The 16,880-nt window shown below is 36.2% G+C and overlaps 1 protein-coding gene across 1 annotated transcript in view; it reads left to right on the top strand.

The window, feature by feature from the left end:
• Positions 1-16,880, top strand: part of CNTN1 (contactin 1) — a 232,509-nt gene that overhangs the window by 188,769 nt on the left and 26,860 nt on the right. The window contains exons 15-19 of the mRNA XM_065743432.1: positions 5,168-5,288; positions 8,426-8,584; positions 11,830-11,979; positions 15,099-15,169; positions 16,234-16,468. Of these exons, the coding sequence (XP_065599504.1) occupies positions 5,168-5,288; positions 8,426-8,584; positions 11,830-11,979; positions 15,099-15,169; positions 16,234-16,468 (736 nt within the window). The remainder of the gene's footprint in view (positions 1-5,167; positions 5,289-8,425; positions 8,585-11,829; positions 11,980-15,098; positions 15,170-16,233; positions 16,469-16,880) is intronic.

The raw sequence follows: 16,880 nt of genomic DNA, 5'->3' as shown, positions 1-16,880 counted from the left end.
GAATTTTAAAAAGCATCTCCATCTCTGCTTACATAGTTTTGTTATTACAAAGGGCTTGTTAGCTTCACAGTAACATAGAGTCCTCCATTCTTGCTGAGGTCATAACAGAGGTTTCAATCAAAAGAGTAGGCTCCTATAAATTATATCCGGTCACATAGGGTTATGTTCTGAAGGTGTTTAGTAGTTATGTGCCCAGGCAAAGGTGGCTGTCAGAAAGGAACAGTGGATCTCAGACACAGAACATACAGTGCTATTTTTGACATCACTATTAAAGCATAAACATAGGGTTCGTATGATGAAATCCTTTGCTTGAAACTTGCTTAATATCTGAGTGGTGAACCACAGATACACTTGGAACATCCTTGAGTACTGCTATCACAATTTCCAGTCTGTGATTCAGTTTTCTGTGTATTAAGGAAGGCATTTCTGAACTTAGCCATGCTGAGGTTTTTCAATGAAAAACATAGAGTGCATTCATATCTAATTTGTGGACAGAATCTGCTGATGCCCATGCTCTTTATTTGCTTCGTAAGCTCTTCTTTTACCACCAAGAACTTGGGCTTCTTCTGATGCATGGAAAGCTTTATCACCAACTATGTAAAATCTTTATTCAAGAGAGCTTGTGAACCAATATGGTAGAGTGCCGTATCTAAAGGTTGATAGTGTTTTAACTACATTATACATTTTTCCATTTCGTTTTCATCATTTAGATTTTAAGACCAGCTTCCCAGAGGGGAAATTATTGTTAAAGGAAGTATGTGGGCACATCATTAATAAATACAACAACGCATTTTAATTCATTTTCTAAAATATGAATTAGTGGGTACTAAGGCTTATGAAATTGTAATCATTTTTGTGAAATAAAAATGAGATTAAGAGATTTCTAGGTTTGTGCAGTTTTTGTAAAACTTAATGGAGAAATTTCCATATGTTTATATGCAGGTCAAAGTATAGGCAATTATCAGAGATTCACAGGCTATAGTGTTCTTTCTAGGGTGACATTTAGCATTAATGAACTACAAGCTTTAACAGAGAACTAAAATAGAGGATTGTTTATCTCTTCTATTAAAAACTAAACAATGACAACGTAAAAACCCAACCAGAAACTGGAAACTGAAGAGGTCAGAATTTATGCAAGTTGTTTGTTACCATTTTTGGAGCTCAGAGAGCCCTTCTCTACTCCCACACTGGTACTGATTCTCCTAATGACTTTTCTTCCTGAAAGCTGTTGACAGCATTGTGTAGCCCACTACACACAAAAATGCTTACACGTGGTTAGTCAGGCAGTCAGCCAGTGCTCGTTTACACAGAAATCCCCACAGATTTTCACAGGATGCTGTTGTTGAAGGTAATCCCCCTAGAATTCTCATGAATTAACTGGGGGCAAGGAGAAATTGTACAGAACTGCTTCCGTTCCAGACCTACCTCATGTTCTACATGCACTTTGGAAAATTCTCACATTGGTTATATTTGCTTAGGCCTGTCATTATACTTATGAATGAAAAGTGCAAATATGTACATATATATGTATGCATGTCCTAACAAGGGCATAGTTTAATAATAACTAAAAGAGAAGTGAACAGAAATATACCAAGAAAATAAGCATTCATATACCAGCTTGTTCAGTGATCCAGGTGCTCTTTTTAAGCACAGCTCATAGTACTTGTCTGACCTGGAGCTAGGGGACTGTGTAACTTTGGTTGCAGTGTGACCCTACATGGCAATCAAATGCAGCATTGTTAGCCAGAATTGAGCATTCTGTTTCATAGGTGCTCTTTTCAGGTTTTGTCGGTAACCATTTACCTCAGTTATTTCTTAAAGATGTGAATTCTTATGTTAGACCAGAAACAACTGATATTAACAGATTTCATTTTGTGCTGAACTTTAAGTCAGCAGATTTGGAAACAGCATTCAAAATCCTCACTAGAGTTTGGACTGTTGGAGAGTTTGGACTTTATCTGACTGTTTTAGTCTCCCCTAAATATAGACTCTGAAATTGCATTCTAGTTTCAGAGCATTTGGAAAATATTTAACCTTGCCTTTTTTTTTTCCCCCATTATTTTCATTTTCATTTTAATTTTTCATTTTTCCTTTTCATCTTTCCATTATTATTATTATTTTCATTTTCTGCAGAATGATTAAAACCTAAAATATACATACGTGGGAATTTTAGAGAATTTCTACACATGATACGTTAATAGGTTTTAAGTCTTCGTATCATCAGACATGAGTTTTATACCCCTCAGCAAGGGTATTAAATTTGCTGTAAGAATTTATCACATTAGCAAGACTTCCATTTTCCACTTAACCAATTTATAGGTCATTTATCATTAATAGATATTTAAAATACCAGCTTCAGTAACTTCTCCAGAAATAAGGGCTATTAAAGCAACTTATGTGACTGTAGCACTGCAAAAATTAAATGAATGAATTTTCAGGAAGATTTCTATATTAAGAGAAAAAGCTACCGATGAAGTAATAATTTGATATTCAAACATATTTGCTTAATGAAGAATGAAATAGTGAATAAATGAGAGTTTACCAAAGCTGTCCATTAAAGCAGGTAGGCATCCTTCACACACAATCACAGAATCATAGATATTGAAAGGGACCTCAGGAGATCAAGTCCAACCCCCTGATAAGACAGGTCCCCTATAGTACGTTAAACAGGAAAGCGACCAGGTGGGTTATAAATATCTCCAGAGAAGGAGACTACACAACCTCTGTGGGCAGCCCATACCAGTGTTCTGTCACCCTCACAGTAAAGAAATTCTTCCTCTTGTTCAGATAGAACTTCCTGTCTTCCAGTTTGTACCCACTGCCCCTTGTCCTCTTCCTGGGCACCAGTGAAGAGAACCTGACCCCATTCTCTGCCCTGTAGGTATTTATAAGCACTGATAAGATCTCCTCTCAGCCGTGTCTTCTGTAAGCTGAACAGACCCAGGTTTCTCAGTTTTTCCTCACACAGGAGATGCTCCAGGCCCTTTATCATCTTTGTGGCCCTCCACTCAACTCTCTCTAGGAGATCCTTGTCTTTCTTGAACTGAGCAGCCCAGAAATGGACTCAGTTTTCCAGATATGGCATCACCAGGGCAGAATATAGGAAGAGGATAACCCCTGTAGAGTAAGGATTATGTAAGGGCATGATTAAGAGCCCTTATCTTAAATTCACAGCCTGTTCACAGGCTATCTTTAAAGCAGGACTTTTTTCCAATTGTTGACTTTTAATTTCTGAGCTCATAATGTAGATGTTGATCTATAGATTCAGACATTATGAAGTTTACGCCTTGCATGCTTGAGGTGTTTTCTTTTTTTTCTTTTTTTTTTTTTATTTTCAGAACATGTAATTTATAGGTTATTCAGCTTTACCCCAATTGGATAACATTTTCCTAAATGAAAGATGCTAGTTGCCATTATTTGTATTCCAAATGCTGCATGGTAATGAAGCAGTAAGCTGCTAGGAGAACTGGAGAAATTTTGTAAAGACAATGGCTATCTCTTGATTCACATAACATGGTAATTCCATAATTAAGTTACAAAGGACTCCATCTTTGTGTTAGGCTCTCTGGCTTGAGAGGTAGCTTTTATTCAGCAGTCTTTGTTATGTAATACTGAATCCCATCACTGTTCTTTTATGTGAGTGCATTCAATGCTGACACCTAATGTAAAATGTCCCTCTAAGTTAGTTAATTATTCTTATTTAAAATACCACATTCTGTATTTCTGTAAAATTGCATTTTATTCACTTGTTTTTTACATACTTAAAGATTACTGAAAATTCTGATTGAAATGTAAAGACATCGTGCAGAAATACTTAGCCATTATAATCTGAGGTTTGGACTTTTTTGGCATTCCTATGTAATAGAAAGAGAAATTAAAAGGGAAAAGATTGAAGTCACCCAGTAGCATGACAGTAAAACAAGTGTGGTATGTATAGAATGATGAAGAATGATGAAGTCAGTGGAAAGTGAGCTTTGGGGCTTCGACACCAAACTCTTAGATGGCAAAGTGTGCTAACATGAATTCCCATTTTAACTGTACAGGTACACTTATATCTCAGAAGAAGATAGACCAGTGTCTTTTATCTGACTTGGAGGACAGCCGCTGAAGAGAGGCCAAATTCGCTAATTTTTATGGTCTCCCAACACAGTGTGAATGAGACTACATTTCCGGGGATTTCTTTGTGCTAGATGCCTACGTGTTGGCTGGGGCTCCTTTTGACATGTGCTAAAATTGTGCATGGGAAGCGTGCCAGCAATTAAACAGTATTACTAGATACTGCTACAGCAGGAAAGGCAGAAAAGCAGAAAAAGAGTGAGCTGCTTTATTGACAGTTGCTGCTGGTTGTCAGATCTTTGCGTTCACCTATTGATTGTGAATTTAAAGTGAATGGCCTTTGAGTGGGAAATCATGAATCCAAAGATATTGTTAGCCTTGCATTGGTGAAGTGTGAGGAGGGGATTAGGGGATTAGGGTCTGTGATGATGATGATGATGATCTGTGAACCTGACTGAATAGATAATTGCTCCCCTGAAGTTTCTGATGTTCTTTGCAGGGGCTGGCCCTTGCTCACCCCAGGTGGAACAAGTACACTAGCCAGGACCTGGCCCGGGTCAGGTCTGTAGGGAGGAAACCAGGCCAAGGTCAGGCTGGGATGGGAGCTGGCCTCTCAGGGATGGCTATGCCAGACCACAGTGGGGTGGGAGCTGTAGCCAGGCTTTGATTGTAACCTGCCTGTGAAATAAAACTTCACACTGTTTCAGGTCTGTAAATGAATGGCCAGCATTCTGGTCTGTTAACAAGGCTTCATGAAACTATTATCATACAAACATGCATAATTGGTATAGTATGGATGAATTGTCTGATTGCTGTTTATGGAAAAAAGTAGTAGAAAATGAGTAATGCCAGCTTTTAAAGAAGTATCTACTCTCTTGTATTGTGGTTTTTTTCATATATGGTAAAGAGCAAGCATCTCTTCGAGAAACACAGGAGCTTACAACAGTTGTCTCATAAGTCAAAAATATCTTTGAGGGTGATCTGTGCTCAAAATAAGCACTTTTTGGAAATAGCAACCACTTTATATCTGCACATCAATTAGGAAGTATGTGGAGATGAGTATGTTATGCAGGGATGTTTACTAGCTTCATTAAGTGCTCTTTTTTAACAGATTAAATCCAATGGTGAACTGCTCATTAAAAATGTTCAGCTGCGACATGCTGGAAGATACACATGTACTGCCCAGACAATTGTTGACAATTCTTCAGCTTCAGCTGACCTTGTTGTAAGAGGTAAGGTTTTCTGTGTAAAAGAAAGATGTCGCTGTTCTGTCTTGCTGATTTTCATCTAGAAAAGTAGAGCTTTTCTGGTTGTTTGGTGTATTTTATTTCTCATTCAGAAATGACTGTAATTAAAATGACATGAACATGTGAAGTCCTTAAGTTCTTATCAGGATACTGATTCTGTTCTGGAGATTTAAATATCTAACTGTTTTCCTGAAAATCGATAAAGGTGTTTTTATTATGTGTACTTTCCTTCTGTTGAAGTACATTTTAAGTAGTTTAATTTGGTGTTTATTATTAAACATCAGAGTTGGTTGTAAGTATCATTTCAATATATCTACTGTGTAATAATTAAGAAAAGCCTTTTCTGTTTTCTTATTATGCTTTATTGATTACATAGTTATGTATAACACTAGGCCTACATTTTTGAAAGATTCTTAGTTTTCAAATGTCAAAAATCATGACATTGAAGTCAAGGCTATCACTGCATTGTTACATCATTCTTCTCTTTGTAAGTGATACTGCAGTATCAAAACACTGCTTGCTTCTCTGATATGTATGCTACAAAATACATTACAATGTGTAGTTTACAGTAGCATGAGTAAATGTGTGTCTTTTAGGCATTTTACTCTGTTTTGTGCATCTAAGTATAATATATCCTGAAGCACTAATGCTCTGCAATGCTGACAATTCACAGTATAACATTTACCCAGATCTGCACTGCTATCACATTGTACATTCCAGTTGTATTATACGTCTGTCTAATAACTGAAGTATAACTTGTGCCTTAATTCTGAGTTTCTGTCAACTGCTGATGTTGTGGGCTTATTATTTCCCGCCGGGTGTTAACAGCCAATGAAATGACCAAAAAAAAAAATTGATACATGGTGAAATTTCAGAATAAATTTCAGAGAACTGTGAAGAAGGAGAAGGGTTTGGTTCTGTGCCTTAGTATTATGTAAGCAATTCCTTTTACAAAACTGGATGAGAGATAAGCTGCCTTGTCAAGCTTCTGGTTCTCTCAGTGTAGTAATTATAAATAGAATAACTCAGCATATTTTTGGAAGAAATAAACATTCATTTTATTCTTAATGTTCAGGTTTTAATGTCATGAACGCAGTCCTACTTAGTGTTAAGCATTTCTCACTGCTGCTTTTGTCAGTGGAAGACCCAGCACTTTACAAGTTTATATTTTTTATTATATAATAAGAAGTGACATTATAATTTCACTGCACTGATAGTAAGAGTCAAGAGCAAAATCTGGTTCCAGAGCACCTCGTCAATGAAGCAGTAAAGTATAGGCACTGTTCATGCAGGCAAATGAAGATATTTTGTCTTTCCTCAAGACAATGTAACTGTTCATGTCCTTTGTGACATTGCAGCATTAAAATTTGAGTTGGGTTCAGGAGAATTGATAGTAGTTGTGCAGAAGACCATGTTGTGAGACCTCCAATTACACCGACAGGCCTTAATGGCCGTGATCTGCCTCACCCAGAACACCCATTATGTATACTGTACAAGGACCCAAGTGCTCAGTTTAAGCTCAGTCCTGGCTATATTACAGATGTGCTGGCCCTGCCTCCTGGACTGACCTCTCACCTGTGCTGTGGGTGCCTTCTGTCCTGGATGGACCTCTTGGATGTATGCTGCAGCTTGTGGATGCACCTGATACATTTTGCCTGTGGTGCCCAGGACTGCCTTACCAGCACTTAGCTCTGCCCACCACATTCTGATCCTACTGGGCTGTATTCCCCACTGGAGGCACAGAGTACCCAGTGGCTACACGTATGTCATGGCTCAGCTTTCCTGAGGGAGCAGCTGGTCCTTGGTGCTTCCTGACACATGCTGTTTTCAAGAACTTTGACAGCAAGATGAGAAGCTGTAAGAGGTCTTTCTCAAAGAAGGCAGGAAAAAAGAGATTATGGCACTGATGAAGCCTTTGTTGTTTCAGTTCATTTAACTTGATTCCTTTTCTTCAGTTGTGTGCAGAAAGAGCTCAAGATACATTTGGCACACTGTATGTTTAGATGTGACGTAGAAATCCCATTCCATTCTTACTGTTGAGTTGGTTTTGTTCCTGTTTTCTGTGGTTTCCCTGTACATGCTGCAGATAAATTTGTCCTGTTATTTCTTGTTGTTGTGTTTGTTTGTTTTTTAATGTGCTCTGAGACTTGTTCAATCAGATTATTAAGTAATTACCTGAGTCATGTTGGCATGTTGTTATCTCTGGAAATGGAATTTGAAACTCCTTCTCAATAGTTCTCATACATAGTTTCTGTTTTTCCACACTTGGCATATCACATAAATGTGTATCATATAGAAAAGGAACATATAACAAAACCAGAACAGTCTATATGAAAAGAATAATATGAAAATATCTGTGTAGGCCATTTTTGTAAATAGCCACTCAGCTTTGAGTTACAGAATTACTGTTAAGTTTGTGGATTTCAAACGCTCATTTATTTGTCAGTGTGTCACTCACTCGCTTCATAGCTTTCTAGTTTATGAAATAAAAATTACCTTTACCTGTTGGTTTACACATTTTAGCCTCCCTTCTCGGGACCAAAGCACAGTCTGCAGCTACACTAAAAAAAGTAACCCACAGAATCACAGAATTATAGGGATTGGAAGGGACCTCTAGAGGTCATTGAGTCCAATGCATCAACCTTTTGAGCAAAAATAAGTGGTTATTTTCAAAATATTTTACAGGTGCTTCTTGATAATCCAGACTGAAAGAGGCAGTTTTGTGAAAAATATTTTTCCTTTTTGACAGTACATGGTTTCTATTCTTTGTTGATGGTCTTTGTGGGTTTATCTAGTGCTCAGGGATTTTTTTTTTTTGTTTTTCACTCATATAGTTTTAAAGACTGTTTGGATCATTGTGTGTAGCAGATTCCACATATTGACATGGCATGGAGTTTGAGATTCTTGTTGTGGGAAGGTTTGAAGGAGATTTAAGAGAAACAGTGACTACTGCTTTCACTCAGTTTTATGTTAGCCCTTAGGAAAATCAAACCTCATGGTGGGTTTACCAGACTTGAATTAAGATGAGGATCCAAGACAAATACGAAGATGTCTATAGAAATATAGACATATAATATGGTATAATTAATCTGTAGCTATTTATTTTCTTACTTTTTCCTCAGGTCCTCCAGGTCCCCCAGGAGGTATAAGAGTAGAAGAAATTAAAGACACTGCTGTAGCACTTACCTGGAGTCGTGGAACAGACAATCATAGCCCTATTTCTAAATACACTATCCAATCAAAAACTTTCCTATCTGAAGAGTGGAAAGATGCCAAAACAGGTAAGAATAATACTAGAAAAAGTAAAATCAATAGGTTATAAAAAGTTTGAGAAGCGTGGCTTATCAGAAAATAGTCACAATAAAAGGAAACCAGGGATACTAGTAACGTCTGCTTCAGAGTTTGAAACCAGGTACTATCCTGTCAGTGCATTGTCAACATTTTTGTTCCCAGCACTCACAGAGCCTGAAGTGAATACTAAGATATACAGAAAAGAACAGGTGGAGATTTTTTCCTGTTTATTTCTCATTTCTTGTTGCTTGGAGCATTCTACATCAGCTATTGGAATTGCAAAAAAAAACAAAAAAACAAAAAAAAAACATTATTTATATATTAATTTGGATGATAAGTGAATGTCTTAATTTCTGAATTTGTTATGCAGAAAATTGGGTGAAATTGCCTACTTTTTCTGTGAAGAGACCACTGACTATCTGCATTAAAACTGTCACTTCTAAAAGAAAACAGCTAAAATTATCCTTCTAACCACTGGATGTCATCAGTGTGCCACATAATTGTAATTGAGGAAACACCTGTCTGAACACAGGACATTCTGACTCAGGAGTATTTCTTTGTGAAATTTAACACAAATACATAAATTGTGAGAAAAAATAATAATATTTGCATATTTAAAGGCTTTTTGATGAATAATGTTGCTACAAGGTAAACAATTGTGGTACCAATATGATTTATTAGGCCACTGTAATAAATTATAACTTTTATATGTGGAATTAGGGTACCACATACTCAGGATTTCTTAATGTTAAAAATATTGATAATTCCAGTTGTTTCAGTTAAGCTATCCTTTTAAATTACAGAGATAGATATTTAAGAAATAAACATTGGTCTCAAAAATCTCGGTTACATTTCTGGAAATTTTTTAGAGTACAACGTTAAAACTACTGGACCTGCTACCTGAAATCATCTCTCTCCACTAAACTGTGTGGCATATGTAAATTAATTGTATTTAATTACCTCCAACAGCTAGTACTACTATATGACGACCTTATGGTAAAGTAGCTTGGAAAGTAAAACTAGTAGGTCCCTCAGACCCTCCTTAACCGTAATATCTTGTTTAACAGTTTCTTTAGAATAAATTTCTTATCACTTTTGAAATGAATATAAGTTTAAATGTTCAAATAATTGATTAGTTGCTTATTTTTGTGAATATACAGAGGATCCATTTAGATCAGCCTCCCTTTTTTCACTTTAACTTATATTTTATTTTCTGTTAATTGTTTTCTTTTCAATAAAGGATGTGTACCTGGGGAGAAGCCAGGTTGTAGGAAGAATTTATGAAGAGGGGATGACATCTCTGATATTGTCACATTTTTGCTGCATACTAAAGGAACTGGAAATATTTATGTACGACGTGCCAGTTCAGGATTCAGATCTTCACTCTCTGGTTTAGAGCAGACACTTGAACTTACTTTTAAGGAAGATTTTTTATCTTCACTGTTCTTATCATGACATAATGAACTTCTCTGAAGTTCTTTGTATGATTAATGAAGTAATCATTGGGACATACAGTCAGACTTTGAGTCTTGTAACATGTTGAGTGGGATTCACATCTTTGAGCAGAGAGAAACCTAGTTTCTTAAATTCTTTTTTAAAGAAACTAGCAGGAAAGATAGAAATGGTTTTTTTGGGGTTTTTTTTTTTTTCTGAAAACCTGAAATGAACAATTGCAGTGTTTCCAAATTCAGTGCTTTTCTTTAGAACCACACTGAGCACTTTTGATTAGCTGAAATTACCATAGTAACCATTGCTGGCAAGGCTGCAAGCATTACTTAACTCCTGGGCTCCTCCCAGTTTGGCTCAGTGCTCACTTTCATATGAGAGAGACACAATGATCAGTCCAAATTGATCTCTCATCAGTATTTAGGCTGTCAGCTAATGCTGTCAGCTCTCAGTGTGTGAAACAAAAAATGTACATCAGCACTGCACTTTGGAAATCTTGTTGTTGTTATTATTATTATTGTAACATTTATTTCTAAGCCAAGTAATTCATCTCAGATTGCATAATACCAAGAGTTGTTTTTGTTTTTATTTTTAAAGAAGTGCGTTCTGCTTACAGTGTGGAAATATGTGTGAATAGGTTATATAAAATGTTGTTTACATTTACGTTGTTTATTCAGGTTGAGGGGGATTAGAGTATTTTGGAAGGATTAATTCTCATAGTGTTGAGTTTTCATAGTTATTTGGGAATTTGTGGCACAGCAAGATTAAAAGGAGGGAATGAAGGCAGCACAGAAGAAAGACTCATGAATTTTTATTATGGTTTGGATGCCGTAGGAGGTTTGCCATAGCTCTACTGACTGGGCAGAAAAATAATTTCAGTATTGATGAGGAAGTTGGTGGACAAATTGGAAGAAATAGAAAGCGTTGTCCTTTCTCCTTCAGGGCCACACTTTGGAATGAAAAATTTGATGATCATTTGGTAGTGGGAAGCTGTGTCACTATCCAATGCTTACACTGTTGTTCATGTTTTGTGGGGGTTTTTTGGCAGTCATTGCTCTCATATTTTAATTCCAAATCTCCCACCTTCTCAGTGCAGAATATGTCATTTCCTCTGAACCCAAGATTTTCATTTGACAAGCAGCTCGTGGCCTGTGCAAGAAACGAAAATCGTCTGTCTTTCTATAACTACAGAGTGTTCACTGTCTGTGAATTACACACAAAGTGTCATGAGTTGAACAGAGTACATCTTTTTCCACAGGACTTACAACACTGGATTTCCTTGAATCAGAACTACATAGCAGGTTTTAACATGCTCACAAGTAAGGTGCACCAAAATATGATCACACCTTGTAAACTACTCTTTATCAATTGACAAGTCCCAAAATTTGCGCCTGTCTAGCTCTTGCTTATATCATGAATTTTTATTTTATTACTTTTGCATTACAAATTTCTCCTTGTATTTTTTTCTGTAGGTAAAATGAAATTCCACAGCTCCAATATGTAATTAATAAGGATAGCTGCATAATTAAATGCACTTATTTTGCTTGTTCACAACCAGTTAAAACTTCAAAACATGTAAGGGTTTATCTAACATAATGTTATAGCTTCCAAATTCCCAGCCATTTGCCAGGAGTACTCCTTGTAAAATATGGTATCCCTTCTGTATAACATAGTGCTCCTTCAGCTGGCTGTGCGTGGTTGTAGGATAGTGGCAGTTCTGTGGATTTAAAAACCTCTTTGTTTGACAGACCTCATTGTAAAAATTACATTTTCATCTTATCTCTTTTAGAGCCATCCGATATTGAAGGAAATATGGAATCTGCTAGAGTGATTGATTTAATTCCATGGATGGAATATGAGTTCCGGATAATAGCAACAAACACTTTGGGAACAGGGGAACCTAGTATGCCATCACAAAGAATCAGAACTGAAGGCGCTCGTATGTAAACAGAAAATGTTAATTCTGTTTAATATCCTTTTTGTTTTCACACTTTTATTAATTTTGTTTTGTCTTTTTTTTTTAAGGATTTTATGATATGCAAATTCCGAAAATTTAGTCACTAACTACTGTAGTTTTTAGTAGACTATCTGGATGTCTTAAAATTAAGACTGACACGAAGGTAACATGATAAAACCTGCAAATTTGTCTCCATTATTGAAATAGTCATGCTGAATCTTTCAGAGGCTCCCTCCGCTTCTGTGACTGAGGTAGCATAAACTCATGCACTTGTCTGATACTGAGATTCAGGGCTTAATAACAAAAAAAAAAAAAAACAGATGCACATTTTTGACAAGAAAATGTCCTTTTGCTCTTCAGTTTATTTTTAACTAAAAGATGCATGACAACATGTTTGTCTTAGCACATAATGCTATTTTTCTGTCAGGTTTGGTCTTGTGTCTTCTTGCTCTGTGTGAGAGTTGTAATACTATTCAACATAGCAAATGCCCGTAACATTCTAATTGCCCAGTATTAAAATTATTAAAATATTTAAGCAATACCCTCTAGGCTCAGACAGGTCCATTTTAGAATGGATTCTTGAGAATGAGGAATTATATGTTATTATTCAAGATAATACATTCTGTTTGAACTGTACAAAGGAGATAACAGCAGTGCTTTAGGAAGTAATGTATCACTTCAAAAAGGTTTTATCCAGCAAAGCCTGTGTACCAGTATATCCTCCTTAGTGTGTATTAGCACCCGTGTGCAACCTTGAGATATTTATGATTTTTAAAAAGCCTTTGTCCCATAGCCTGTGATGACAAAATTAAAACGCAAAACCAAAATTAAAAAATTAAATTTTGCAATTAGAGCTGATAGGTCATTGCTGTGATTAGTTTGCATTTTAAAACGCATTTGCATTGCAAATTTCAAAGCATTTGTTAATAAGGATCCACATTTGGTCCATTTAAACACTGTGTCGCTTAGAGAGAAAGAAAATACAGATTGGCTAAATTAGTCAGGGCAAGAAAATATGCACAGAATTTAAACAAAGTAGTAGGAAATCTTTTTATGTAAAATTGACTACTGATATTGAATATTTTCTGACTTAATGGCTGTATTTGAACACAGCCCAAGGGTCAAAATGAGCCTTCTGGACATTCTCCTTGTAATTCTGGGTGCACAACAGCCATGAAATGTAAGGAAAGAGGCAGAAAGTTTAGGGAATGGTAGGGAGCTCAAAAGAAACGCACACAGGTGGTGACCATGGTAATATCCTGCAGTGTGCCACACTCATGAAGTTTGTTTGATACTCTTTCCACGCCCCTCATGATTACGTATCTCCCACTAATTTAGCAGGATGTAATGCTTTGCAAAATGCAGTCTGTTAGTCTGCTGTCCCGTTCCTCATGCGCAGCTCCATGGTCATCTTTGGTGGATGTTGATAGACATCTGTGGTGAAACAAAGCAAAACTTTAGTGTATATCCTAAGAATCAGTCAAGACTTCTTGCAATGCTAAAAGAACGTATAAGTGAGTAACTATCTGCTGATAAACTTGTGTACCCAAGAACATTTCCTGCCAGAAGCTGGAATTTTTATGAACAGCAACAATAGCATTTGGGATGCATTATCACCCTCCAGGGTGCTACAGAACAGGGCTGTATATGCATTTTCATCTTAAAATGAAGAAATTAAATATTTTGTTGCATAAACAATCCATTTCTATACATTGCCATTATTTTTAACATTTGTTCTGTGTTAAACAGCAATAAACAGCAGCAAACTGCTGCTTCTCTGTTGTACTGTGTGACAGATGATGTCTGTTCAACTCAAATGTTATCAAGGTCTTTTTCAGTTCTGAAGTCTCTGTTCTTGTAGATAACTTTAATTTCAGTAACATTTTAATTAGCATGCTGAGAGTGTGTACTATGGAAGAGAGATTTTTCTTTTAATAAAATCTGCGTTCTTCATCAATAACACTCATATTTCACAGTCTTCTTGAAACTCAGTAGATCAAAGGCTGATAATTTTGGTTTAGCCTCAGTTTATGTTTGGCCTCATTCTCCATTGATTTTTTTTCTGGAAGGCCAGAAAGAAATTAAATAAACTGTGCACCAAATGAAAGTTTCCAGTTCAAATTTATTTAGACTATTTTTTCCTTTCTAAATACATTAATTCTTTTCTTCTTTCCTGTTCATTCGCATCTATCCTCATGGTAGACCTCAGCAAACATCTTATTTCAATAGTGGGAGACCACTCAGGAACTATCCTCTTACTCTCCTGTGACCTTTTCTGATTGATAGAAGAAAATGCCTGATCTTGCAATAATGTTTTAATACAAATAACATGTCCCTGTCATTAGAGCATGTAGTTAATACATCATCACCTGAGGCTCATTTAATGCACAGTATATAGGCTTAACCATCATTTGCTATTTATAGGAGTACTGTGTCTCCTTATTGAGAGTTAGCAAATAAATACAAAACCACCACAGACAATAGCAATGAAATCATCATATTTAGTACAAATATGTCATGAATTAAGTAGACAGTTCTAGCTGGATGCTTTCTACCTATCATTATTGAGAGAAATTTTGGAGAAATGTCTTTGCTGGATTCCAGAGAGAAAATATTTTTCAGCTGCTTATGGTAGCTAAGAAAATTTAGTCACTCAAAGAGTCTTACAGAAATATAAATACAGGGAGTTTTACAGAAATTAAATATAGTAATGAACCACTGAGGGTATCTTTCTTACCTTACAACTCAGTGTACCAATCCAAGGAAGTGTACGAACCTTATACTGTCTTTCTGCTGAAGCCTATGAGTAGTGTTCCAAGTCTAAATATTAATTAAATATTAGTAGAGAGTATGGTTAAAAAGAAGAATGATTGATTGCTAGCTATGGCTTGAACTGGCATGCTTCCTGTAGCAGTAGCTATACTTTAGTTTTGGCAAGACCACAGACTGGCAGCAATTACAGACTATCATTACTGTAATTTTGTGGGCCACATGTGCTCATTGGATTTGCTGGTAAAAAGAAAAATAAATCATATTATTCCTTTCTTTTTACTGACTGCATACTCTTTAGTTATTTTTCCTTGTCTCTTCTGTTTTTCTAGCTCCTAATGTGGCTCCTTCTGATGTTGGAGGAGGAGGTGGAAGCAATCGAGAGCTGACGATAACGTGGATGGTAGGTACTGCACTGAGATGAAATGAAGTGTATACTTCCATGGATCTGATCTTGATCCTCAGATGCATGGAAGTCTGTACTGTTCCATGTCTTCTACCTCAAAAGAAAGTATTTAATCTCTGTGGGGTTTACAGAATATGATGAAGTGTTGCAGGAATTCTATTTTGAAAGGATGCTTTTGGTCAGCCTTCAAATATGCTACTGATGTTATTTTGGTCACACTTCATGCACTGATAGTTTTACTTAAGGCTCCATGGTCAGAGGAGGGATCACTGAATGTAGAGGTTTGATAAAGAAAGCAAAAATTTTCATAGCAGACAGTTTTCTGTAATTCTATATTTTTCAGTATTACTATGTGTAGGGCATCAATTACAGTTTCAAGAAATATCATTGGATAGATACCTTTAATGTTCATACTGAAAGTGGAAGTCATTTTCACTTAAATTTTTGCCATACAATACCTAGATAAGTAGGTAGTCTAAATCAACTCACTGGACCATCTCCTTCGTCACTGAAAAGAGATAGGATTAATCATTCTTTGAGTATGTCCATCTCTCTTAATCAGTTGCACAGGCAGGAGTCACTGGTCACTAGCATTACATAAATTAATATTATTTAAAATATCCACTTAAATTTTCTCTGTGTATTGCAAAATAATCTCTGCATGTTTGCATAGTGTGTCTGTTTCATATCCTCTTTTGCTTATTCCTTAAGAAAGACGTTTTTTCCTAGGTCAAGCTGGAAACAGTTGTGATACACAGCTGTTCTAGGTTTCTTTCTGTAGGCAATAGCTTGACACGTCTTGCAGTGAGTTTGGAGGAGGAATAAGACCTTAAAACGCACTAGCAGCAGGTTTGCTACTACTACACATCTGCATAACGAAGGTGGTGTTTTTTTTAAACAGGATGGGAGCAACCAGTAGAAGCAAACTAGATGAAAATGGAACTTTAGATCAGTATTTTTACAGAATACATAGCAATGCTTTCCATATCATTAACTGTTCTTTAGGGATCCATTTGTTTGGTGAGCTACAAAAATCAGTGTTTTGTCTTTTGCCTTTTTAGCCTTTGTCAAGAGAATACCACTATGGCAATAACTTTGGTTACATCGTAGCTTTCAAGCCATTTGGTGACAAAGAATGGAGAAGAGTTACGGTTACTAATCCTGAAATTGGCCGTTATGTCCACAAGGATGAATCAATGCCTCCTTCCACCCAGTACCAAGTGAAAGTGAAAGCCTTTAACAACAAAGGGGATGGGCCATTCAGTCTCACTGCTGTCATTTATTCAGCACAAGACGGTGAGTAATAATTTTTCCAGATAATTCTTACACTGCTGGCTCAAATCAGCACTACATTAGGGAGAACCAGGTCCCTGTCCCTTAGACCTGTCCCAGGTTCCTTAGTATAGCAACTGTCCTTCAGCAAGGAGAATGTATTGTGCTCACAAACAATTGCTGCTCGTAATAAATAACATTGGACTCTACTTTCTAAATGCTGGAGATTACTTGGTTATACTTGCTGTCTTAATGAGTAATCTGCAGAAGTGTTCCAGATTTTTCTTACTTCCTGATAGTATATTTAATAATTATATGATGTATATAAAAAAATTATATATGTATATACAGTCTTCATATTTGTTTCATTAAAAAAACATCATTTTCCAACAATTCTGTCTCTGTGATCTTAATACATGTGTTAAGACTGTACAGT

Source organism: Cyrtonyx montezumae, unplaced genomic scaffold, assembly GCF_038088225.1.
Source record: "Cyrtonyx montezumae isolate F1298 unplaced genomic scaffold, pur_monq_1.0 scaffold_3, whole genome shotgun sequence".
NCBI classification, from domain to species: domain Eukaryota; kingdom Metazoa; phylum Chordata; class Aves; order Galliformes; family Odontophoridae; genus Cyrtonyx; species Cyrtonyx montezumae.
Note: the sequence above shows the minus strand (reverse complement) of the source record. Positions and strands in the feature narration are given on the sequence as shown.